The sequence below is a fragment of the Geotrypetes seraphini genome, chromosome 15 (assembly GCF_902459505.1).
Source record: "Geotrypetes seraphini chromosome 15, aGeoSer1.1, whole genome shotgun sequence".
NCBI classification, from domain to species: Eukaryota; Metazoa; Chordata; class Amphibia; order Gymnophiona; family Dermophiidae; genus Geotrypetes; species Geotrypetes seraphini.
The window spans coordinates 50,453,072-50,478,320 of NC_047098.1; the positions used below are offsets into that span (position 1 = coordinate 50,453,072).

The 25,249-nt window shown below is 41.5% G+C and overlaps 1 protein-coding gene across 5 annotated transcripts in view; it reads right to left on the bottom strand.

Annotated features, from left to right (window-relative positions):
* SYNRG (synergin gamma) overlaps nt 1–25,249 on the bottom strand; it is a 132,583-nt gene that overhangs the window by 72,535 nt on the left and 34,799 nt on the right. For 3 of the 5 annotated variants that reach the window (XM_033921940.1, XM_033921941.1, XM_033921942.1), the window contains exons 8-13: nt 17,914–18,147; nt 15,888–15,965; nt 13,973–14,169; nt 10,299–10,547; nt 1,679–1,815; nt 110–213 (exon numbers count right to left, since the gene is read on the bottom strand). In XM_033921940.1, the coding sequence (XP_033777831.1) occupies nt 110–213; nt 1,679–1,815; nt 10,299–10,547; nt 13,973–14,169; nt 15,888–15,965; nt 17,914–18,147 (999 nt within the window). The remainder of the gene's footprint in view (nt 1–109; nt 214–1,678; nt 1,816–10,298; nt 10,548–13,972; nt 14,170–15,887; nt 15,966–17,913; nt 18,148–25,249) is intronic. The other 2 variants (XM_033921945.1, XM_033921943.1) reach the window with 1 other exon arrangement.

Here is a 25,249-nt window from a genome sequence, read left to right on the forward strand (position 1 = left end):
CCTCCCTTTGCCATGGTGAGCAATAACCTTTTAAAGAACAAAAGAAAGAGTGGAAACATGAATGTTGAATATTAAGCAGTGAGACAGTGTAATAAAACCGATTTCATACCTTCAGAGGGCTCATCCACCACAATTCCCTTAAATACGGCATACTTGTCTGTGGTTGTCGATGCTGCTACACTTCCAGCAAGAGGAAGCAGTAAGGAAGGGCCACTGAAATCATTTAAAATAAATGAAAAAAAAAATCCTTTATCTTTCTACAATTTACAAATGAAAGTACACAGAAGCTACAAACTCATGAAAATTATACTTGGGAAAACTGTAAAATAAAAAAAAAACAGAAATAATACTGCTTATCTGGCAAGAAATGCTATGGATAATCTGTAATTGTTCAGTGCACATTTATAGAGGTGTACAGAGTTGTACCATAGCTTATGATACTTTGTGTGGATAACATTGTTCTATTTACAATACCATAAAAAGTTCTGTGACCTAGAGAGGAGAGTCATGTGGAGCCATTCTGCACATTTACAAACCCCATCTCTAGGCGCCTGAGCCGATCAGGCCTTAGGCTTAGTGGGGATGGGTGGACCCGCTATTCCTAAGGCCTGATTGGTCCAGGCTTCTAAAGCCTGGGCCAATCAGGCCTTAGGCTTCGCGGGATGGGCCGGGAAGGGGCGGGCCCGCCTCATTTCTACGTCTGGCCAACGATTAAAGGTTAGTTTGGTGGGGGGGAGGTTTGAGGGCTGTTAGCGCGGGGGGGGGGTGTGAAGGGGGGCGTCTTCCGGCAGGAGGGATTGGGCACCCTCCTGCCAGTGATCGGTAGTGGGGGGGGGGCATCTTCCGGCAGGAGGGGTTGGGCACCCTCCTGCCGGCGATCGGTAATGTCGGGGGGGCATCTTTCGGCAGGAGGGTTTGGGCACTCTCCTGCCGGCAATCGGACAGGCGGCCACGGCCGCTATACTTATAGCGGCAGAGAGATCCCTTACCGCGATAAGTATAGCGGCCGTGTCTACTTACAATGTAGACCAGCATTTTGCTGGCCTACATTGTAAGCGTCTCTTCCTCTACTAGGGAAACGCGTAGGGCCGCCTAGGTTCGCCTAAGGCTCTTAGGCGAGCTTAGGCATCTTGCGGGCCTCCCTAGGCTCCCGGAGGCGCCTTCAATATAGGCGGCCTGCCTGGGGAACATTTTTTTTTTTAAACGTGCATCCCGATTGGCTGATTAGACAGCTGTAGGACGCCTACAGCTGCCTAAAATCGAGACGCACTTTGTAGAATCAGGGCCTTAATGTCTCCTTATCAGTGAGTTACAAGTTGCATAAACTATATAATTATACACTCAATCTAATAGCAAAACGCAAAGACTGCAGAGCAAACCCAAGGATAAAAATCTAAAAACAAGTCTGATAACAGCATACTACAAGAATATTAGATATACTATTTTCTGTGTTGCCAATTCCTTTGCCCCCATCTACTACTTCAATACAGTAATGATGGGTTTATGATGAGAAGATATATATACTATGCTCCTATAGTCCTACGTCTGAAATGACTTTGTGCTTTTGTGCTAAAATCCTTAATAAACCAGTCTGCTTGAGAAGCAATACCCAATTAGTAAACTTATGAGCCCCCCAAAAGGTTTTAAATTGTAGGAGAACCACAGGTATTTGTGGTACCTGCTACACAGTTGTGAAGTTGTTGCTTTAGGCGCTCCAGCTGTGTCACCCTGAAAATCTGTGAAGGAATCGTCAAGTGACCCTGATTTTGAGGCATCTTGGAAATCCTGAAAGTCGTCATCTTCTGGCTTCAATGTCTGCCACAAAATGTGAAAAAGTGTTATTCTAGGGCTCCATTTCTAAAATGAGGTTATCTGTTACAATTTTTGCCAGTTATGTAATGACTTTGATTTTGAAGGACTTATTAAAAAATCTTTTTATTATTATTTTTTTTCACTATTTTCTGGGGGGGGGTTTTGGTCATTTATTTGGAACGCTACAATGGACTGACTTGGGAGACTGCCACTATCTGGATTAAGCCTCAACAACTTTTTCAGCTGACAGATAAGTAACCTGATTTTTATCTGTTACTGCATTTATATTATATACATCATCAGTTGGGGAGCAAAGTGCTGCAGTGATGGTTCCCTTTATCACTGGTCTAGTTCTAAATGACTGGTGAGGAGGAGCACTGAGCACACTATCATTATTCTTTGACATATAACTTGATTTTGTGGTTTTGATGAACCGGAATAAGCACTATTAATAAGAATTTGCAATAAGAGTGCTACATTACATTACAACTTATATCTCCCAGTTAGAGAATTGCACGGGGACAGAAATCCCACCCATCCCGCCAGGATCCTCTCCATCCCCACCCATCCCCGCAAGGAATTACCTCCATCCCAGCCCGTCTCCATAAAAAGCAGTAATTACTTCTCACAGGATCATCAATTCCACAGTTTCTTTTGTGTTTGTGCTGCTGTTTTCCTTGTGGAATCTCTTTGGTGGAACCCTTTTTTTGTTTTCTGTTCAGGTAATTAACTTATAAACCCCCTCTTTTACTAAGGCTGACGTATCCTTATATTATATAGATGAACCCTGCTTCCAAAGCCTTCCATCCCCGTGGGAGTCTCATTGGCTAGAGAGGTGTCCCCGTGGGATTCCCGTGATCCCCGTTCCCATGCAGACCTCTACTCCCAGTTTTCTTGGTGTATTTAACACTAGATGATTAAACACAAATAAAGAACACATGAATAAACTAGACTAATAGTGTATAGAACCAGATGCTTGAAGGTAACAGAGAAAGCGAAGGGTGATAGCAGGTATTTTAGAAGGCATCATGTCTAATAGTACCATTCCTTATATGTTTTCAAAAATAATCCAAAGAAAATCTATCATGCAAGTGCAGACATGTTTGCATCAGAGATGTATTTTAAAAAAGGCAAATAAAATTAACCGTAGTAGATATGAACAACTGTTAACCATTTTATACAAAAGTGACAACAACCAATTCATATGGCTCGCATACACATCCATTCATCTGGTTTCAGTTTTTATACAGAGCTTTTAATGAAGTGATTTCATTTTGGATTCCTGCTCTCATCCTGGTTATCTGAGGCTTTTCCACTCCTCACATACACAGTATCCAAGCAGTGCTTATTCAAGAAGGCATTAAATCCCCTTTCTCCTTTACATTTGATTCAGAAATATGCACAATTACAAGTCATAGAACTATTTCAAAGAAAATTTACATAAAATTAACTTTCTTCCTTAATTTACATAAAAAAATGAAAAAGAAAATATTTTTAGAATTTTAAATTGTTGGAGACAGAAATGAAAGCCTCCAGGGGACAAAATGAGTCACCACCCTGTTATCCAGAAATATGAGAAAATGATATTTTTGAAAGGATTTTTGTGATTATGTAGAAGAGCATATGTACCATGCAGAAGAAAGTATGGACCACTCACTGCAGCAGTATCCAACTTGAACCCTCACGGGCTCAAAAAAAAGTCTGGTTTGTAAGCTATCGGCTGTAGCCAGCCAGGCAAAACGCAGGAGGGATGAAACAATCCGTTGTCAAAAGCATCTCAGAAGAGGAGCATCTTCAGACCACTTTTAATTGTATGAAGGAGTGCTTCAGTTGGAGGTGCAGAGGAAGGGTGTTCCCAAGAAAGGAGTCAACAATACTGAAAATACAGGAGCTGATGAAGCTGTGCGAGATCTACTACTAATCAAGAGAGAGTTGGATTGTGAAGATCAGAGATTTCGATCCAGGGAGTAAGGGATCAGAAACTGAGACAAATAAAGAGGGAAACCAGAATAGCAGACCTTGTGAACTATGGTAAGGATTTTTAAATTTAATCCTATAAATCACTGGCAACCAGTGTTCCTCACATCATAAAGATGCAGCATAATCATACCACTAAGAGCCTGCGAGAAGCTTAACCATAGAATATTGGATTCTTTGAAGTTGGCGAAAGTCAGTGGAATGAAGGTCTTGCAAGAGACTATTGCAGCAGTCAAGATTAGTAATGATGAGAGTGAACAAAGACCCCTAGTGCAGGCTTAGTAAAAAGACAGTGAACTGAATAAATCATGCAAAGCTTAAGAAACACAGTCTGATAAGTCTAAGAGATATGGGTTCAGAATCTTAATGTTCGATCAAAAGTGACACCCAAAATCTTAATAGTTGATAAAAATGTGACAGGTGATCTAGACATAAGGGACAGGGGAGGCAAGAGAAACATTCCCTTTATGCAAGATCAGTAAACCTTTCGATTTTGTAGGGTTCAGTTTAAGTCACTGTGGTGAAAGCCAATTACTACGCTTGGACAGCTTCTTCAGGGCATCAATCTCTGATGGGGTATTATCAGGAAGATCTGCAAGAATCTGATCATCTGCATAAATATAAGCGATAAAACCAAGAATTTGAACAATGGTCAGAAGAGAGGCTAAAAAGATATTAAAAAAGGACTGATCGAGCTGCAATGTCTACCTGATAATGTTTAGAAAAGATGCGTTAAGAGGATTAAGTTGTAGACCTGCATATTTCTTTGAGAGAAAAGGCACAAGACTACCCACAAAGTAGAAAGTGCTATGGTAGAGTGAGCTCTCAAGGAAAACAGGAAATTGTTTACTTGAAAGAACATATGCAGAAGAAACAGATTCCTTGATCTCACTGACCAATTCTATGTTTAAAGCTGCATTATCTTTATTTGAATCAGCAAAGAGCATAACATGATGATCCAACCAGCAAAAATTATGAGTGACTTCTAGATAGTGAATAAATCTATGTACATCAAGAAAATGCAGAGGTTAAAACTAGAGAATGAAGCAGGGACAAATTTTTCCCCGTCCCCGCGGGAACTCGTTTTCCTGTCCTGGTGAATTCTTTTCCTGTCCCTGCCCCATTCCTGCATGTTCTGTCCTCATCTGCACAAGCCTCAAACATATTAAAATCCTAAGTGTTCGAGTTAAGGCAGAGCTTACAGGAATGGGGCAGGGACAGCGGCAAAACTTGCAGGTACGGGACGAGGAAACTGAGTTCTCAGTGGAACAATTCTGATAAATAAGCCAGCTTCAGAGAAAAGAAAGAATGGATCTCTACAGGACAGGGCCTAAAGTTCAGAAACTCTTTTAACAGAGGCAGTTGCGGCAAGAAAAACAGTCTTCAGCATAAGATATTTCACAGTAGCTTTCTTTAATGGTTCAAAGGGAGATTTTGGCAGAGCCTTGAGCACTAGATTAAGATTCCAATCAAGATGAGGAGAACAAAGAGGAGGCTATGAATGGTTGACTCCTTCTGGAAGAAAATCAATACATCAGGATGAGTGGCAAGAGAGGAATTTGCCAGGCAAAAGCCACAACTTGAATTCTGAGCAAGTTTTTTAAACCTTCCTGTAAAAAGACTAAAATATAAGACACACCAAGCTTCAAATATTCTCCAAACATGTATATATGCTGAATAAGTGGAATGTTTTCAGTCTTGTAGCAAAAATGTAGTAATATCTTCCAGATAAACTTTCTTCCTTAATTTTGACCTTTCAATAACTAAGCTGTAAAACAAAAAGTGGACAGATCCTCTATCTGAACAGGCTTCTGAGAGAGAAGATCTTAAAGCAGGGGAAGATGAGATAGCTTGTCTCTAAGTAGCTTATTAAATCCACATAAAAAGATCATCTGGGCCAGTTCTAAAGCTATTAGAATTACTTATCAAAGATGAAGTAGGATTTTGTGGAGGACTCTTCCTATCATCAGTTAGGGAAAGAAGATGTATAGCAATTCCATTTCTAGCTACTTCTGGAGAAGTGCATCTTTTGAACCAGACTCTCTTCTTCTACTTAAGACTCGAGGAAGCTTTGTAATGCGACAAGATGCCATGAAATCCAGAGTTGGAGTTCCCCATCTCTTTGTGATCAAGTGAAAAACCTGACATTGACAACTCATTCCTCCGAGTCCAGACAGTTTCTCAGATAATCTGCTTGTATATTTTATGCTCTGGCAATATGAGCACAGAAATTATGGGTAACATAGAAACATGATGGCAGTTAAAGGCCAAATGGCCCATCCAGTCTGTCCATCTGCAACATCCACTATCTCCTCCTCTCCTTAAGAGATCCCATGTGCCTGTTCCACACTTTCTTGAATTCAGACACAGTCTGTCTCCACCACCTCTACAAGGAGACTATGCCACACATCTACCACCCTTTCTGTAAAAAAAAAGTATTTCCTTAGATTACTCCTGAGCCTATCACCTCTTATCTTCATTCTATGCCCTCTTATCCTGGGGTTTCCTTTCAAATGAAAGAGACCGACCTCATGTGCACTTATGCCATTTGGGTATTTAAACATTTCTATCATATCTCCCCACTCTCACCTTTCCTCCAAAGTGTACATATTGAGATCTTAAAGTCTGTCCCCATACGCCTTATGACAAAGACCATCGACCATTTCAGTAGTCTTTCTCTGGACAGACTCCATCCTGTTTATATCTTTTTGAAGGTGCGGTCTCCTGAATTGTACACAATATTCTAAATAAGGACTCACCAGATTCTTATACAAGGGCATCAATACCTCCTTTTTCCTACTGGCCATACCTTTTCCTATGCACCCTAGAATAGTTCTAGATTTCGCTGTCGCCTTTTCAACTTATTTGGCCACCTTAAGATCATCTTATACTATCACACCCAATTCCCATTCCTCTTTCACGCACAAAGGTTCTTCACCCCCTAAACTGTACCCTCAGGTTTTTGCAGCCCAAATACAGAACTTTGTATTTCTTAGCATTAAATCTTAGCTGCCAAATTTAAGACTATTCTTCAAGCTTCACTAGGTCTTTCCTCATGTTACTCACACTATCAGGGGTATCTATTACAAATTTTGGTATCATCCACAAAGAGGCAAATCTTACCTGACAACCCTTCAGCAATATCACTTACAAAAATGTTAAAAAGAACAGGTGCGAGAACTGAAAATCGAGGAATACCACTGGTAAAAACCCTCTGTCACCTTTCACTCCACCAGTTCCAGATCCAGTCTGTCATTTTGGGACCCATCCCAAGAGCACTCAGTTTATTTATTAGCCGTCTGTGTGGTAGACTGTCAAAGGCGTTGCTAAAATCTAAATACACCCCATCTAGCCTTCTCTCTCTATCCAATTCTCTGGTCACCCAGTCAAAGAAATTGATCAGATTTGTCTGACAAGTCCTGACTTTAGTGAATCCATGTTGCCTTGGGTATGTGTCTTTCTGCCCACTAAAGCAAGGGCAAGCTTCTACCACATTGAGCACTTGAGTGCCCCCCTTGTCTTTTAATGTAGACCACTACTGTTGCATTGTAAAACAATATGCCTACTGTGTTTTCTCTGAATATGGGCTGGTAGGCCTATAGAGCCTAGTGAACAGTCCTGAGTTCCAGACTGATTGATCAGCCAAAGAGCTTCTGTTTTGGACCAAAGGGCTTGAGTATTGTGATGGACACCATAAGCTCCCCAATCCCTCAAGTTTGCATCCGTTACTACCACAATCCATTGTGCGGTTGCCAATGGAGTTCCTTTGAGAAGGTTGCTTGACTGAAGACACCATGTCATGCTGATTTTAGCCTGTAGGGTCCACAAGAAGTAAAGATTGTAATCTTGAGACACTGGGGACCAATGAGACAAGAATGACTGCTGAAGAGGCCTCATATGAGCTCTGGCCCAGGAAACCACATTGAGAGTTGTCGCCATGGATCCCAAAACTTTAACATAATTCCTTGTGCAAGAATTCTAAACTTGCAGCAAGGGACAAATCTGGCTCTGAATATGGTCTATTCTAGGATCCAGCAGAAATACCCTGCTGTGCAGAGCATCAAAATGAAGCCTCAAATACTCAAGACTTTGGGATAACTGTACTTGACTTTTGGAAAGACTGCACGTTACTTCTAAGGGACTGCAGATGATCACCTGAGAAGTAATTTGCAGACTTTTTGAAAGATGTAACTCTGATCTGCCAGTTAAGGTAGGGATGAGCTCCGATATCCTCTTTTCTCAGAAAAGCTGACACAACCACCTTTACTTTGGGAAAGGTTCTGGAAATTGTAGAAAGACCAATGAGCAATTACCCTGAATTGAAAGCAACTTCCCAGCAATACAAACCATAAAAAGCACTGGTAAGGAAGCCAAATGGGAATACAGAGTAAGTTTCCTTGAGATCTAGATCCATGAGAAATTCCCCTGGATGAACAGCAGCTATTACTTATCATAAGGTTTCCATGTGGAAATGTTTGACTCAAAGAGAACTGTTTATCTGTTTGAGATCAAGGACAAGCTGAAAAGAGCCTACTTTCTTGGGCACCACACTACAGATAGAATAATAACCTTATCCCTGTTCCTAAGAGAGGAACAGGCAAAATTGCTTCTAAGGAACAGACCACATTTTTCTTGTGCAAGGCTTTGTCCAAGAATTCAAAAAAAAAAAAAAAAAAAAAATTGCAACTGGAGATATTGCTAACTTGCAGCCTTCCCTGATAATGTCCAAGACCCACTGGTCTGACATAATCTTGGTCCATTCTTCATAAATGTTGGAGAGATGACCCTCTATGATCTGCTATGAAAAGTGGGTCAGTACTTCATCATTGTGATGGAGGAGAGAGAGGGGTAGGAGCATGTCTAGAGTATTGTGTAGAATTTCTTTTGTCACAATGAAAAGGATTGCTTTTGCTAATACCTGGGCCTCTGATAGGCTGGAACATGTCCAGGTCTGGGATGCTTTGTATCTTTTCAGCAAAGATGATATTGAGGATCTGAAAATTATCTTAGGTTTGCCCTCAGGCAAACACTGGGTTTCAGAATCTCTTAAATTCTTTACCAATTTCTCTAGTTCTTGTCAACAAAGGAGCTTACCCTAAAATGAAAGCTTGGTGAGACTTTGCTTGGAGGCAGCATCAGCTGCCCAGTTGTGAAGCCATAATAAATGCCTGGCTGTGAAGCTCTGATAAGCTCATATAAAGAATCTACTAAATAAGCTAAGCCAGTCTCTAAAGGATGAAACTCTATGAAGGTTTGACTGGCCAAATCAGAAAGTGTCAGCAACCTATTGAATCAAACTTAAACAAGCTCTAGCTGTATAAGAACTGCACACCGATGCTTGAAGAGATAAAGCAGAGATCTCAAAAGAAAGCTTCAAGGAAGATTTCATCTTTCTGTTTTGCATATCCTTAAGAGTTTTACCCTCCTCTACTAGGAGGGTTGAATTTTTAGTTACAGATACTACTAAGACTTCAACTTCCCAGTGGGGGAGGTATAGATCTGAAGGGGATCCCACATGACTGCCAATGGAGCAGAGTATGAAGAAACAGCAGAGAGACTCATACGGGAACCCATATACCTCGGATGTACCTCAAGATAGGTACCAGCATTAGCTGAGGTAGGCACCAGGCTCAACTGAACTAGAAAACAGAACAGGAATCAAATTAACACAAAAGAGACCAGAAGTTGCTGGGAGACCATCTACCACCCCCTGGAGATGGAGGAATAAATGACTGACTAGGTTAGGGCTCTTCAGCTTGGAAAAGAGACGGCTAAGGGGAGATATGATTGAAGTCTACAAAATCCTGAGTGGTGTAGAATGGGAAGTGTATCGATTTTTTACTCCATCAAACATTTCAAAGACTAGGGGACCCTTGCTGAAGTTACAGGGAGATACTTTTAAAACCAACAGGAGGAAATATTTTTTCACTCAGAGAATAGTTAAACTCTGGAAAAGGTTGCTAGAGATTGTGGTAAAAACAGTTAATGTAGCTGGTTTTAAAAAAAAGTTTGGATAAGTTCCTGCAGGAAAAGTCCATAGACTGCTATTGAGACAGATATGCCCTGGATCGGTAGCACAGAATGTTGCAACTATATGGGTTTGTGAAGATGGACCATTGGTCTGACCTAGTAAGGCTATTCTTATTTTCTTATGTTCCTATTTGATAGAGTTCAGTTTGTTGTCCCCTATCTCCACCTGCTAGTACAGTGGTTCCCAACCCTGTCCTGGAGGAACACCAGGCCAATCGGGTTTTCAGGCTAGCCCTAATGAATATGCATGAAGCAAATTTGCATGCCTATCACTTCCATCATATGCAAATCTCTCTCATGCATATTCATTAGGGCTAGCCTGAAAACCCGATTGGCCTGGTGTTCCTCCAGGACAGGGTTGGGAATCACTGTGCTAGTAGATTGTCATAACCTACAAGTTTCTGGATTCATCTGTTGCTGCTAAGGAATCAACAATTCGCCAATAAAAAAAACAGAAAAACAAAGAGAATGATACTGACCTGATTTGAAGGATAAGAAGGAATAAAACCACTTGGTACTTGTACTGAAGTGCCACCGGCTGGTGCAGCGATATTTATACCCATTACCGGCTGTGCAATATTCAGGGGCCGAGAGACTGCTGGTCCAGAAGGCATCATAGACTGCTGACTCACTGGGGCAGGCAAAGTCAGCGGGAAACTGCTTAAGGTTGGGACAGGTGCGGTGGGGAACTGATTTAGAGAATCAGGACTTATAGAATGCATGCCTCTCTATATATATATATATGAAAACAAGTAAATAAATTACCATTATGAGTGTGCAAATACATTTAAGAAGTTATTTACAAAGCCAGCAGATCAAGTAGATTATATAAAATTCTAAATTAGTAACATTGAACAATTAAATGTATTAGGTGTTACTGTTTAAAGACTCCTTGGCATTATATAAACAGTGCATTGAGAAAGAACATGCTCAAACAGAGGCTAGGTAAGGACAGACAGCCATATATAACAGCATAAAAAGTAACAAAGTCAAGCTATAAAGACACCAAACTGAATGACATGGGCTATAATCAAGGGCATATTGGATGAGTGCCCCCCCCCACCCCCAAAAAAACAGAACTAATATGGGAAATTAGGTCTTACCTGTTAATTTTCTTTCCTTTAATTCCTCCAGACCAATTCAGGCAAGCAGATTATGCATTCCTACCAACAGATGGAGACCAAGATCACTAGCCTCAAAGTGCCCTGTGCAACTCGCAGCCAGACAATATTTTGATAACAAAGCTAGATAAGTATACCCACTATATATCTTCCTTTATATTAACTAAGAAACAAAGGTGGCACAAAGAAGACCCCTCCTAACAGAGTACCACTTAGGTCTTGCACCACTGACCAAAAAACAAACAAACAAACAAAAAAAAAACCCACACCGCTACTACTCTGCTTGTGCCCCATACAAATTTTCTGAATTAGAACCACCTTTCTGCAGCTTAAGTCCTGAGTGGGTCTTAAACTCGTCTGGTGGAACTAAAGGAAAGAAAATTAGAAGGTAAGCCCTTTCCCCTTCCTTAGCATTCCTCACGCCAGTTCAGACAAACAGAAAGTATAAGAACAGGATTTTCATGAGGGAGGGACTGTTAAGACACCACTCGCCCCATATGCATCCTGTCTTGCCTGCACATCCAAATGTTAATGTCTTGCAAAGGAGTAAAACGAAGTTTAAGTTCTTCTGCCAAACAGGTTCAAACAAAAGGAAGTATTTCTTCCTACAGTGCAGTAAGTTCACAGCTTTCAATGGATGTTCTTCAGCTTGGAAAAGAGACAGCTGAGGGGAAAAATCATTGAAGTCTACAAAATCCTGAGTGGGGTAGAATGGGTACAAGTGGATCGAATTTTCATTTTGTCAAAAATTACAAAGACTAGGGGACACTCGAAGTTACAGGGAAATACTTTTAAAACCAATAGGAGGAAATTTTTTTCACTCAGAGAATAGTTAAGCTCTGGAACACATTACCAGAGGTTGTGGTAAGAGCGGATAGCGTAGCTGGTTTTCAAAAAGGTTTGGACAAGTTCCTGGAGGAAAAGTTCATAGTCTGTTATTGAGAAAGACATAGGGGAAGCCTCTGCTTGCCCTGGATCGGTAGCATGGAATATTGCTACTCCTTGGGTTTTGGCCAGGTACTAGTGACCTTGATTGGCCACCGTGAGAACGGGCTACTGGGCTTGATGGACCATTGGTCTGACCCAGTGAGGCTATTCTTATGTTCATGGGTCATAAAAACATAAGACTTGCCATACGGGAACAGACCAAAGGTTCATCAAGCCCAGTATCTTGTTTTCAACAGTAGCCAACCCACATCCCCCAAGTACCTAACAAGATCCCAAGTAGTAAAACAGGTTTTATGCTGCTTATCCTAGGAATAAGCAGAGAATTTTCCCAAGCCACCTCAATAATGGCTTATGGACTTCTCTTTTAGGAAATTATCCAAACTTTTTTAAAAACCCTGCTAAGCTAACTGATTTCACAACATTCTCAGCAATGAATTCCAGAGTTTAATTACACATTGTGTGAAGATATATTTTCCTCAGTTTGTTTTAAATTTACTACTTAGTAGCTTTATCACATGCCCCCTAGTCCTAGTATTTTTGGACAGTGAACAAGTGATTCACATCTACCCTTTCCACTCCACTCATTATTTTATAGACCGCTCTCATATCACCCTGAACCATCTGCTCTCCAACCAGAAGAGCTCTTGCTGCTTTAGCCTTTCCTCATGGGGAAGTTGTCCTATCCCTTTTATCATTTTGGTCGCCATTCTCTCAACTTTTTCTAATTTCACTATATCTTTTTTGAGATATGACAACTGGAATTGCACCCAGTATTAAAGGTGCGGTCCTACCATAGAGCGATACAAGGACATTATAACATTTTCATTCCTTTCCTGACAATTCCTAACATTCTATTTGCTTTCTTAGCCACCACCATACATTGAAATCAATCTTCGATGATAACACCTGTCGCAGACACCAGCTTCTCATCAGGGCACTCCAAGACACTAGGGAATCCACCAAGTCCTCCTCCTGCCAGGCAATGCACCAATCAAACTGCTGCCATTTCAGGGCGCTCCCCATGGGGCCTCAGGCAATGGGAGCCAAGAAGTCTCCAATGTCTCAGGCAGAAGGTTAATATATCAATAAAATAAACTCCAGAGGGAAGCCCACTCCCCAGGGGATATGTCAATCAGGCCAGAAAGTTTGGCTACTGCCCACAGTTCCATAGGCTTCAAATGTGGAGGCCTCTAGTGCTAGCTGCAAGCCGCTGGCCCAGCAACCTCACTTCTTGCTTAAGACACTGTTCCTGCCGCCCTCTTAATGTCTCAGCACTAATTGCTTTGGCTCCTTTTTCCAGTGGAACAGCACAAAATTGCCTCCAGAGACCTTGATTAGGTGTTGGTTGTAAACCTGTCCAACTGAGCAATGTGCACCAGATATGCAGGGCTAAAATGCAATGCCTCCCTCTTACCCTACTGAAAATCACCCGTGGCAAAGGGAAGCAACAGTGGCCCCTGTCCCCGTTTGTTTCCTACACCTCTCAAAGTTTTCTTTCCAGAGATAGGGAGAGGAAGCGGAGGCACCAAACCACACTACCCCTGCCCTCCAGCAGGAACAGTGGAACAGCTACTGTGGGAAGGAGGACTCTTCCAGATGTAGTACCCCCAAGACTAGGACCTGAGAGTTGTCCTCAGTACTTCTACGGCCTGTTTTTTGTTTTGTAATACTCCAGAAGCCTACAATTCAGTGGTACAGAGAACCCATTGGGACCCCACCCCAAAAATTCCCTATACCTGTGGCCTACCTCACTAGAGAGCTGGAGCTTGAAAAGCACCTACCATCTGCTGAACATTGAAAAATAATGGCATGCTGTGAGCTGCATAGGACACTTAAAGGATCACTTTGAGGTTAATGATTCTTGGTCTCCTTCTGCTTGTAGGAGTGCATAACCTGCTCTTCTGAAGGAATACTAAGGAAGTGTGACTTCTTTGAAACACTGCTCCTTCAGGGCCTATAACTTATAGCTGGTCTGGGAAATACAAATAGAATTCTATTTTACATTAAAGATTTTATTTTGTGCATGTCAACATTTGTAAAGTTCTAGAGAAACCATGAACTGGCACACGAGTCTTCACACATACCTGAGTTAATGCTATCAGAGCAAGCACAGTGTAAAGCTCTTCCTTTGTAAGCTTTCCAGGTGTGATGCGATTGGATAAAGCCCAGATTTGTCCTAGAGTCTCTCTAGGAAGCCCAGACGACATTAGGATTGGATACAGTTTAGCTGTATCTATTCCGGTCAGAGAAATGGTTGTTTCAAAAATTTTCTTGTAAAGCTCTAGTGAAAATATTAAAGTCTGATATAAATATAATAATCACTAGGTTTTTCTAGTCAATGCTGTTATTCAAGCTTTCTTTCTGCATTACTTGTCAAAGCACACAGTGCTGCAATTTTAGCTAAATTCATGCAGCCTCCTTTAGCATGAATAACTTGGTAGCTCATTTCTAGCAAGCAATGCTTAACAGTATCCAAAGGAGTAAGAAACCAAAGTTATGATTTCTACTCTGAAATTGCTGGATAATAAAGCAACTTGCCCGATATCAATGCATACCAACAAACAAGGTTCAAATTAATATTCCAGATTTCGAAAAACACACTCATCAGGCCTTTCCAACATCAAAGCATAGTTCTTTAATGACTGTGTGCTCAGAAAGAATGCCCTTGCTGGACTGCCAATTCCACAAAGTTACACTTTGCCACAGGAACAATACCTTGTCCTGGTGCAGCAAATTGCAATGACGTGATGAACTGTTGCATGCACTCCTTGCACAAAAGGAAACTACTCCTGCACAACTGTGCACTAGAAGGCTGCCACTTGACAGTGGGATCTAAATAGGCAGCCCAGCTTCTAGTTGACTGAACTACACAGTTAAGCAGCAGAATATTTGGAAATTAAGATCCCATAAAAATATTTGTAAGGTAGAGCAAAAGCATGCAACCCACATACAAGGCAAAAATACATTTGCACATATAGCAGTAGATTAGGCCAAAATGTGATACTGAAAAGCTATTGTGTCCAAAGCAAGATAAGATGCAATTGAATAGAGGGGATTGATAAGTTTCAAGTTTCAAGTTTATTTAGCTCTTGATGAATCGCCTATTTCGAATTTTCTAGGCGATGTACATAGTATAATAAAGCAACTTTAAACATAATAACATAAAATTCCAATAATAACTAACATGAAAAGAAGGAAAGGAGGTAAAGTTACAATAAGGGCACAGAAAAAAAGGGAAAAACAAAAGGTAGGGTAAATAATTTCAAAGCACACTTTGTGAATATTAGTTAAAACAAAATAAATAATTTTAGAATTTTTAAAGGTCATAAGCATCCTTAAACAAATAAGTTTTTAAGAAATTTTTAAAAGCTGAAATATCTTGTTCTATTCTAATGTACTGGGGAAGGGAGTTCCACCATTGTGGACCTGCGACAGTGAACATATCTGCTCTTCTCGTTCCGATGATTTTTAAAGAAGGGACAGATAGTAAATTTAATTCGGATGAACGTAAAGATCGTTGGGGTTTGTATGGGATTAGCGATTTAGATATGAATTGTGGTTCACTAGATGTTAGGGTCTTGAAGATTAAAAACATCAGTTTGTACAAAATCCTATGGTTAATTGGTAACCAATGCGCGTCTATCAGCAATGGGGATACATGATCAAATTTTTTGTAGATAAGTTTTATAGCCGTGTTTTGGACAATTTGGAGTCTCCTTTTTTCTTTTTGAGTAATGTTTAGAAATAGGGCATTACAATAGTCAATTTTTGCGATGATGAATGAATGTATTAGGATTTTTAAAGAGGAAGGATTAAGAAATTTGGAAATGGCTCTTATCTGACGTAGTTTGAAGAAACAATTTTTGACGATAGAAGAAACGTGTTCGTGATAAGATAAGTTATCATCAAATATTACCCCGAGAATTTTAATTGAGGGTTCCATACTGATAGGTAAGTTATTGAGAAGCTGCCATATCATATAAAGCTGCCATATCATACCTGGAACCAAACTGTCATTGTAAATCCAAGAAGGTACCACAGGCTGGATTGGATCTTGAGAAGGAAATATCCCAACACCTAAAGGTGTGTATATGAGAATGAAGAGTTATTACACATTAAGCTTAACATGAAGAGGAACAACGCAAAACAAGTTTCTGAAATCATCTGTTCAGAAAAGACCAAACATATTAACTACTACATTTAAGAAGCAAGCAAGCAAGTAGTAGAACTGGTTCACCCTCTGGCTACACAATTACTATTACCACCGCATTAAATCAGGGCAGAGAGCTATTAATTAGGAGTCACCGAATTCCGCCACCAAATTGATACTACCGTACATGTTTTTACCATAGCCTGCATATACCATATTATCCAGCAGTTAGGGAACAGATATGTGCAGGAAAAAACCCCACATCAGGCTACATTTCACACGAATATATGATAGCAAAAAAAAAAAAAAAAAAAGTAGGATATGACCTAAATAAAAAGCAGAAAGTTGGCTTTTTATATTTTTAAGTAGCTAGAACAACTTTTTCTTGCTGTTTTGGCTTGGCTAATATTATGTACAGGTCACTTACAACCTGCACCCTAATGGCAGCTCAATAACACATTGAATGCAAGATTTACAATACTGTGCTCTTAAGTAACTTCCCTACACAGGCACCCCAACTTTGCAGATCATGAAAGACCACTAAAAGGTGCACAGACATATAGTGCTACACACTAGTGCTGCCCGATTCGAATCGGTTCACCGATTCACTTCAGGTGAATCAATTCGAATTGGTTCAAAACAACAACAACAACAAAAAAAAAAAAAATCGACTTCCCGATTCGCCTGACCCTCCCCCCTTGCCCCCTAAAGCAGGAGCAGCAGCGCTGCTCTTGCTGGCCAGCCGCTGCCGCACCTGCTTTAGAGAGCGAGGGGGGAGGGTCAGTCGGGAAGTGCTGCTGTCGGCTTCCCCCCCTCCCCCGGGGTCCGGCTTCCACCCCCCTGGCCTCCCCACACTGTTTACCTTCGAGGAACAGCCTGCAAACAAGATCGCGGCGCTAGCGATCTTTGTACTGCTTCAGAGCTGTTTCCTCTGTCGCGGTCCCTCCCCTCCTCTGGGCAGGAAAATCTAATTGAAAAACCAATTCAATAGGCTGAATCGAATCAAAATTTTTTTTCCTGAATCGGGCAGCACTACTACACACCATCTAAATGCAGGAAAATCCTTTGAATCCAATAGTATTCTTTTAAATAGCAAAATAAATGTCAAGAAAATCTGCATTTCCTATATGGTGACATCCTGAGAAGTGCGAAGACATTGGCCTGTGTATACAACACTCAGACAACGCAATATTAGATTAAAAAAAACTTTGATTTTTCAATAAAATAAAACATACACTATATTGTAGACTTCAAAATTTTTAAGGTTTTTTATTGTAGTCGAGAATCTCCCACAATAACAGTCTACAGTAAAATGCATAGCCTGATTCATAAATGATAGAAATAAAAGTCATTTTCTGAATCTTGCATATTCTATGTTGTATCCCATAGTCTTCAGACCATATAGCCAGTTGAACTTTCATAAAGCATTAGCTTTGATCAGTGAAAAAGCAACAGGTTGTTTCCTCTTTATCTGCTGACAGCAAATGGTCACCTTTGATAGGACAAAAAACAGAACCCCCACCCAAGACTTAACAGTAAGGACACCAACTTTCTGCATTTCTGAATTACACTTTTTTTTAGCACAAAGGATGAAATTATAAGGAAAGAACAAGTTTAGGAAGATGATACAACGAGGTAAGATGTCAAGAAAGTGATTCCATTTGAAGAAGTGGGTGAAAAGTGGCTTCTTATTGCAAGTGAAAGAGTAAAGAGAGAATTCAGAACAAAATCAGGATTTTGTAATTTGAGGTAACAGAGCACCCAGTGTTAAGCAGCAAATCCAAGCAGAATTATGCAGCAACTTCTTCAGCATCAAGCAGGTGCGGTGTTAGTACTCGAGCAACTGGTTCTGTGATGAATAAATTAATAGCTCACCACACTCTTCAGCTGACACATTTTGTTCAGGAGACCTGGGGGACGCTGCTGCAAAAGAGACACTCAAAGCCCTCTGGTTCTGGGCTGTGAGACTTGAGTCAGCCTGACTTGCAGCCGAGGCTGTGGCTTTGGGCCCACCTTCACTTACAGCTTCTGAAGTTTTCAATTTTATTTGGGCCTGGTTGGATGCATTCAAATCATATGACGTTAAATGTTTCACCTCCATGGCAGTGCCTAAATAAACAGCACGAGGGACGGTTTATGTTTGGTTTTAAATTTATTTTGATTTTCTCCCACAGTCCTAGAACTAAGTCACAGGAGTTAACATCAAGGGCAACAGCAACAAAGTTATCAGCTAGTTCAGTGTCATGAGGGAGAAGAACCACCTACTGAATGAAAGAAATTATAATAAATCCATAGATGCAACAGGGTAAAATCAGGACTGTGCTCAGCCCATGACAACTGGTAACCCTAACATGTAGCTAAATACAGACCTTGGGACAAAACCAGCCTGTATGGTTTTTGGGCTGTCCACAGCCAAAATGCATGAGAGATCTGTATACAGTACAGGCAGTGATATATATTGTAGATATCCTAAATAACAGACCAACTGGATGTGTTCTAAGGACTGGGCTGAGAACTACTGCCCTAGTCTCTGGTGACACAAAGGTCAATCCAAGATTTACCTGCAACACTAAGGCCAGGATGCACTAAACATAATCACTAATACCGACTGGATCGCTGTTGGCCAAATCTCTGACTGATTGTGGAAGAGTGGTTGATGTATCAAAAAGATTGCATGCAAATGATTTGCAAGGAGGTTCGTCGTAATCTCCATCTCTCTCGTCTGATTGATCGGTGTGAGAGCGACTCTCACACATGCGCAAAGCCAGCAAAGGGAAGCCTGAGCAGCTGAGGCAGGGGAAGCCTCGAAAGCAGCTCACTCAGCTGTTCAGGGCAGGAAACCTTTTTTTTTTTTTTTTTTAATGGACAGAAGTGCTTGTGTTACACACGCACAATATCGGCCCCATAAAAAAAAAAAAAAAAGAAAGAAAGAAAAAAGAACCCTCCCCGACGTTTTGGGAATTGGGAACCAACCCACATCTCCACCCCCACCCGTGAAAACGATTGGAGGGATGCCCATTCTCTCCTGCCATGCCGTCCCCACCCCCACCAGAGAAAATTGGCAGGAGCCCCCCGCCCCCAAACCATCCACTACCCTCCCTCCTTACTCCAGGGAAAAAAAGGCAGGATGGATGCCCACTCCCTCCTGCTACCAGATGTTGATTGGCTCAGATGCTTAAGGCTCCTCCCCATGCATCACGTGATGCACCAGGGAGGCGAAGGCCCATCATTTTCAACGGACAGGCTTCACAGCTGAAGGAACCGTGCTTCCCTCCAGCTCCCAACATCAGATTCTTCAAACTGAGAGGAGCCACAAGCACTAGGGGTCACTCGGAGAAATTGAAAGGGGACAGGTTTAGAACAAATGCTAGAAAATTCTTTTTTACGCAGAGGGTGGTAGACACATGGAACGCGCTTCCGGAGGAAGTGATAGGCCAGAACTCTGTACAGGGATTCAAGAAGGGTTTGGATAGGTTCCTGGAGGATAAAGGGATAGAGGGGTACAGATAGAACTTGAGGTAGGTTATAGAAGTGGTCAGAAACCACTTCACAGGTCGCAGACCTGATGGGCCTCCGCGGGAGCGGACCGCTGGGCGAGATGGACCTCGGTCTGACCCAGTGGAGGCAACTTCTTATGTTCTTAAAAGGTACAGGGTTCAGGGAATGAGGTTTGGTAGATCATCCGGTGGCAGGAAGGAGTGGGCATTTCTCCTGCCTATTTTTCAGGAGGAAAGGGTAGTGAATGGTTTGGGGACAGGGCATCCCTCCTGCCAATTTTCTTTCGTGTGTGTATGTGTGGGGGGGTCAGCATGGTAGGAGGGAGTGGGCATCCCTCCTGCCAATTTTCTCTCATGGGGGTGGGATTCCTGCTGCTGTGTTCATCAGGGAGTGCCATCATCTGCGGTGGAGGACATTTTTTAATTTATTTTTTAAGGAATAGATATTTTGTGTGTGTAACACATGCAAAATATCTGTGCCATTGAAAAGAAAAAGACAGACCTGTTGGGTTTTTTTGAACACTAAAACCCCTGGTGGTTTGGGTTTTTTTGCATAGCCAAGTGATGGTAGTAAACCAATTGCTTGGCTACTTTGCATACGGTTTTAGCTAATTTGCTTGGCCAGATCAGAAATTGGGCAATTGAGGGGAAAAACACACGGTGAGCCGTTTTGTGAATCGGGTCGGTAAAAGCGATCATTGCTAAAGCTGTGAAAACAGGTTTATCGACGATTGCTGTCTTTAGTGCATCTAGCAGTAAGTCTGGTGCTAATTTAGCAGTTGACTCGGCAGCAATGAAAGGAAGCCTAAGAGGAACAAACTAGTTATTTTTAACAGTTATATAGCAATATGTATAGAGCTTAAAAAGGGAGATTTTTTTTACCAAAAATGCCAGAACAGTACCAAAAGATATAGCTGGCTTCAGATGCTTTATAATTCACCAACGAATGTCAGTTTCTCTCAATGATGAAAGGATGAGAGAGATTAAAATATGCTGAGCATCTCTCAGGATTTTTTTGAGATAGTCTCAGAAAAAAAAAAACACACAAAAAAACTAACTAATGGAGGTTATCTGGCCACAAATTTGCTTTCTTAAGCTGTATACAATTTTGACCACCAAACTTTTCAACCTGGAAAACAACTACTCGGATCACTTCATTCATTAATGTTGGTTGTATAGACTGGTTATAATTTTAAATCACAGACTAGAAGAAATGACTGGATTACCTTGTACACAACAATCTTGTGGAGAAAGCGAAGATTCTTATTTGTAGCAAGTGTTCTCTGAGGACAGCAAGCATATATTCTCACAGGAGGGTGATGTCATCCATGGAGCCCAGTACGGACACTGCCAAGTGAACTGTCACTTTAAATCTTTAGGCAATGCCCATACCATGTGTGTGCTGGTGCCTTCCCACCCGCTGGCTCAATGGACCATCAGATCAGTAAAAAAAGCTAACTAGGGGAGTTGGGCAGGTTGTGAGAATATATGCCTACTGCCTTCGGTGAACACCTGCTACAGGTAAGTATCTTCACCTTCTCCAAGGACAAGCAGACATTATATTCTCACATGTGGTACTCCCAAGCTGTCAAGTTATCTGGAAAGGTTATACATAAAATAAATAAACATGAGCCTGGCAAAAACTAACAGGGTTGGAGGGAAAGTTGGCTCTCAGGAAGTAAAAGATTTTGCAGAACTGCTTGTCCAAACTGACTGTCTCTTCTGGAGTTTTTCTCCAAACAGTAATCAGAGTTAACATGTGTACTGAAGACCAAGTTGCTTCTTTGCAGATGTCCTCAATACATGCAGAGTAGAAATGAGCTACTGGGGCAGCCATAGCCCACACATTGTGGACTGTAACATGACCTTGCAGCATCAGCCCAGCTTGAGAATACATGGAGGACATATAGTCCACTAGACAAGTGGAGATGATTCTCTTGGGAAAAGCAATCCCTAATCTATGAGAGGGATCGGAGGAAATGCGTAGAGAACTTGTTTCCCCAATGAAGAAGAAAGGTGTCCGACGCAATGTGATTTGGGGCAAAGAGTCTGGAACAGAATTGCGGAAATTTTGCTTTTCTAAGAGGAAGCGAATAGATCTATGTTCAGTGTTCCCCACTGAAAGAAAACTGGATGCAAGACAGTTATGCTGAGAGACCATTCGTGAAGCTGAAAGAGTCTACTCAGCTTGTCTGCTAACATATTCTGCTTCTCCTCTAAATAAACATCCACAAGAAGTATCCCAAGAGCAGTGGCCCCAGTCCAGATGGCAACTGTCTCCATACAAAGAGGATGAAACCCGTGCCTCCCTGTTTGTTCAAATAGAACATAGCAACCTGGTTGTCCATAAAAACGAGTACTACCTGATGAAGGAGGCAGTCTTGGAATGGTTTGAGAGCGTTTCCCATCACCCACAGCTCTAGAAGATTGATAAGAAGGGTCTGTTCATGGCGAGACCACACTCCTGGAGTGTGGAGAATGTCTAGATCAACTTCCCAGCCCAGCATCGAAGCATCTGTGATTAGACGTTTTTGGTAGGGTGGGGTCTGGAAAAGGAGACTCCAAGTAAGACTGTGTGCTATCATCCACCACTGGAGATCTGGAGTCACTTGTCCTGGAGCAAATAGGGATCTTGTGGCTTGGGGCCACTGGGTTGATAAGATTTACTGTGGGATTCTGAAGTGAAGATGTGCAAATGGGGTCATGTGAACTGTTGATGATATACCACCAAGAAAGTGTAACATCTGATATGCAGAAGTGCGCTTGAAGCTGGAGATTATCTGACACAGGTGAATAAGATTGACCCTCTGCTTGGGTAGAAAAGTCTGACCTTGAATGGTTTTCATTTGGTGTCCTATGAGCTCAAGGTTTGAGATGGCTGTAGATGTGGTTTTTGGTAGTTGACCACAAACCCTAGAAGTTTGAAGAGATGGACTGTTGAGTTTTATGGCATGCTAAGCTGCTTGCGATGATGAAGCCTTGATCAATCAAGTCATCTAAAACAGGGAAAGATATGAAAATTCCATATGTGAAGGACTTCCACAACTACCACCAAGCATTTTGTGAAGACACGAGGAGCAAAGGCTAGTCTGAAAGGCAAGACCTTGTATTGGAAGTGCTAGGGACCTATGCGAAAGTGAAGATACTTCCTATAAGTGTAGGCTTCTTTGAGATTTACAGAACAAAGTCAATCTCCTTTTTCTAGTAGGGATAGCAAAGTCACCAGAGATACCACATGAAACTTCTCCTTCAGCAAAAATTTGTTTAGGCCTTGGATGTCTAGAATAAGTCGAATGCCTTCGGTCTTTTATGGTCTGAGGAAATACTTTGAGTAGAACCCCCAGCCCCTCTCCTACAGAGGAACAGGTTTGATCTTACCATTCTCTCTTCAAGGAACTCCCCCAACCCTTATATGTCCTGTCTGTCCAAATTAGATTGTAAGCTCTTCTGAGCAGGGACCATCTATTATATGTTAAATGTTCAGTGCTGTGTATGCCTTTCAGCAATACAGAAACGATAAATAGTAGGTAGTAGTATTGCATATAGCTGAAGAAGCATCAAGTTCTTGGTGAAAGAGGATCTTCTGGAGGGAGTTGAAAGGAGATTCTTTTGGTGGGTGATTTGGAAGCTTTCTGATCAAACTTAGGGCATAGCCAAATGACGACTTGAAGCGCCCATTGATCTATAGGATAATGAAGATTGCCGATTGTAATGACATTTCCTGTTGTTGTAGTAGTATGAACATCTAGATGGAGCAGATCTACTAGAAAGACAGAGAGGTTTGAGACTTAGACAAAGTTGTCATGGCATCTGTTTAATTTTATCAGCCACTTCCTCAAATCTTTTCTCCAAAGAAATCATCCACCTTGCAAGGCACATCTGAAAGGCACTCTTGGACTGAAGTTTCTAGATCAAAGACTCCGAGCCAAGATAAAAAGCATATAGTAATTGCCACTGCAGATATTCTAGTAGATGCATTGAATGCATCAAATATACCTTGTGCTAGGAATTTTTTCATAGTGAACAAGTTCTTGGATAACTGTTTGAATTCTTTAAGATTCTCTTGAGGAAGGAATTCCTCAAACTCTGAAAGTTGTTTAAGCAAGGATTTTAAATAAATGGAAGAATAGAACTGGTTGTCCATAGTTCTATTTATGAGCATAGATGACTTAAAAATGCATTTACCAAAAAAGAGTCTACTATTGTGGCTTCCCTTCACAGAAAAGCAGAAGCCTAGGATCCTGAACTGCATTTTAGAACAGATTCCACAACTACAGAATGATGCTGAAGTTGTGTTCTCTCAAACCCTGGACACTTTTGTATTCTGTACATTGTATCAATTTTTCTAGGAACTACCTGGCCCAAAGGTATCTCTTATGACCCTGTGTAAAGTAATTTTGATACAGTCATTTGATGATGATTCATAGTCAAGAAGCTCAAAAATCTCAGAGCAAGGTTCTTCCTCTGTCTCCATTTTAATAGGAAGAGCTTGACCCATTTATCTTACAAAGCCAGTAAAAGATATGCTCTCTGGCATAGACTTACATCTGTGAGTTGAGAAGGATCAGATGGTATGCCATAGCATTCTTCTGCTGAATAGTCTGGCAAATCATCTTATGAGTGGTTGGAGATATCTGAATCAGCCATCTCAAAATATTCCCCAGGCTATGTGTCGAGGCATGAGTTGATGCTCTAATCAAGGAGATAATTCCTCTGCTGATGATGCAAGCATCAAATAGATCCATACCAACGCCAAAGCTCAACATCGAGCAGGAGTGCATGACCTCATCCTCGATTGATGCCTTGAAGTATCCTCAGGCTGGGCTGAAACAGATATGGATAACTTTAAAGCCTGCATTTACAGTAGCCCTGAAAGCTCTTATTTTGAGCATAGGCCCAGATCTCCTCCTGGAGAGTCAGCATCTGAACCGGAAAAGACATCAGTGTGGAAGCAGTCTGCGATGCATGCTGTCTGGGAGACCTCGATGTTGAGGCACACCTGGGAGGAAACATGATCTGCAGCTATGAAGAGCGGTCCACAGTGTGTCGATGCTTAATATGAATTGAGGAGGTGGACATCTATGAAGACAATGTTGATGCCTAGAAGGGGAGGATTGTTTGTGCTTCTTAGCTTTCTTATGTGATGCCTCCCCTGATAGGAGAGGCATGGATGAAGACGATGTCAAGTCTTGTCTTTGCAGAAAGCCTGATGTTTGATGTTCTCTGTTTGGCCTCGATGGTGTCATTCTAGGCTGAGTGATGGGTCCCAAATCTCCCGCCATGCTTGATGTCATGTTAAACAAAAGTTTTATCGCGTTAAATTCATTTGGCTTTCAGTGACCTCTTTTGTATATGCAGACTAGAGCTGCCTGATTCATAATTCAAAATCGATTCACCAATTCAGTTCAGCTGAATTGATTCAAATCGATTTTTGTTTTTAAAAATGGGCTTACTGATTCAGGCCTGCTCTTGGGCTTTCCCTCTGTTGGAGTCCTTCCATCTGATATAACTTCCTGTTTTGTAAAACAGGAAGTTACATCAGAAGCTAGGACCCAGGCAGAGGGAAAGCCATACAGTAACTTACTGATACATCCAGAGAGGTGTCAGCTTCATCGGGTAACGGTATTGGCAGCAATTCCCACATGCTGCCTACCGCTAGCCTGGAAGTCTCTCCATAGTGGAGGGTAGGCTTCTGAGTTTGCAGCAGGCAGTGT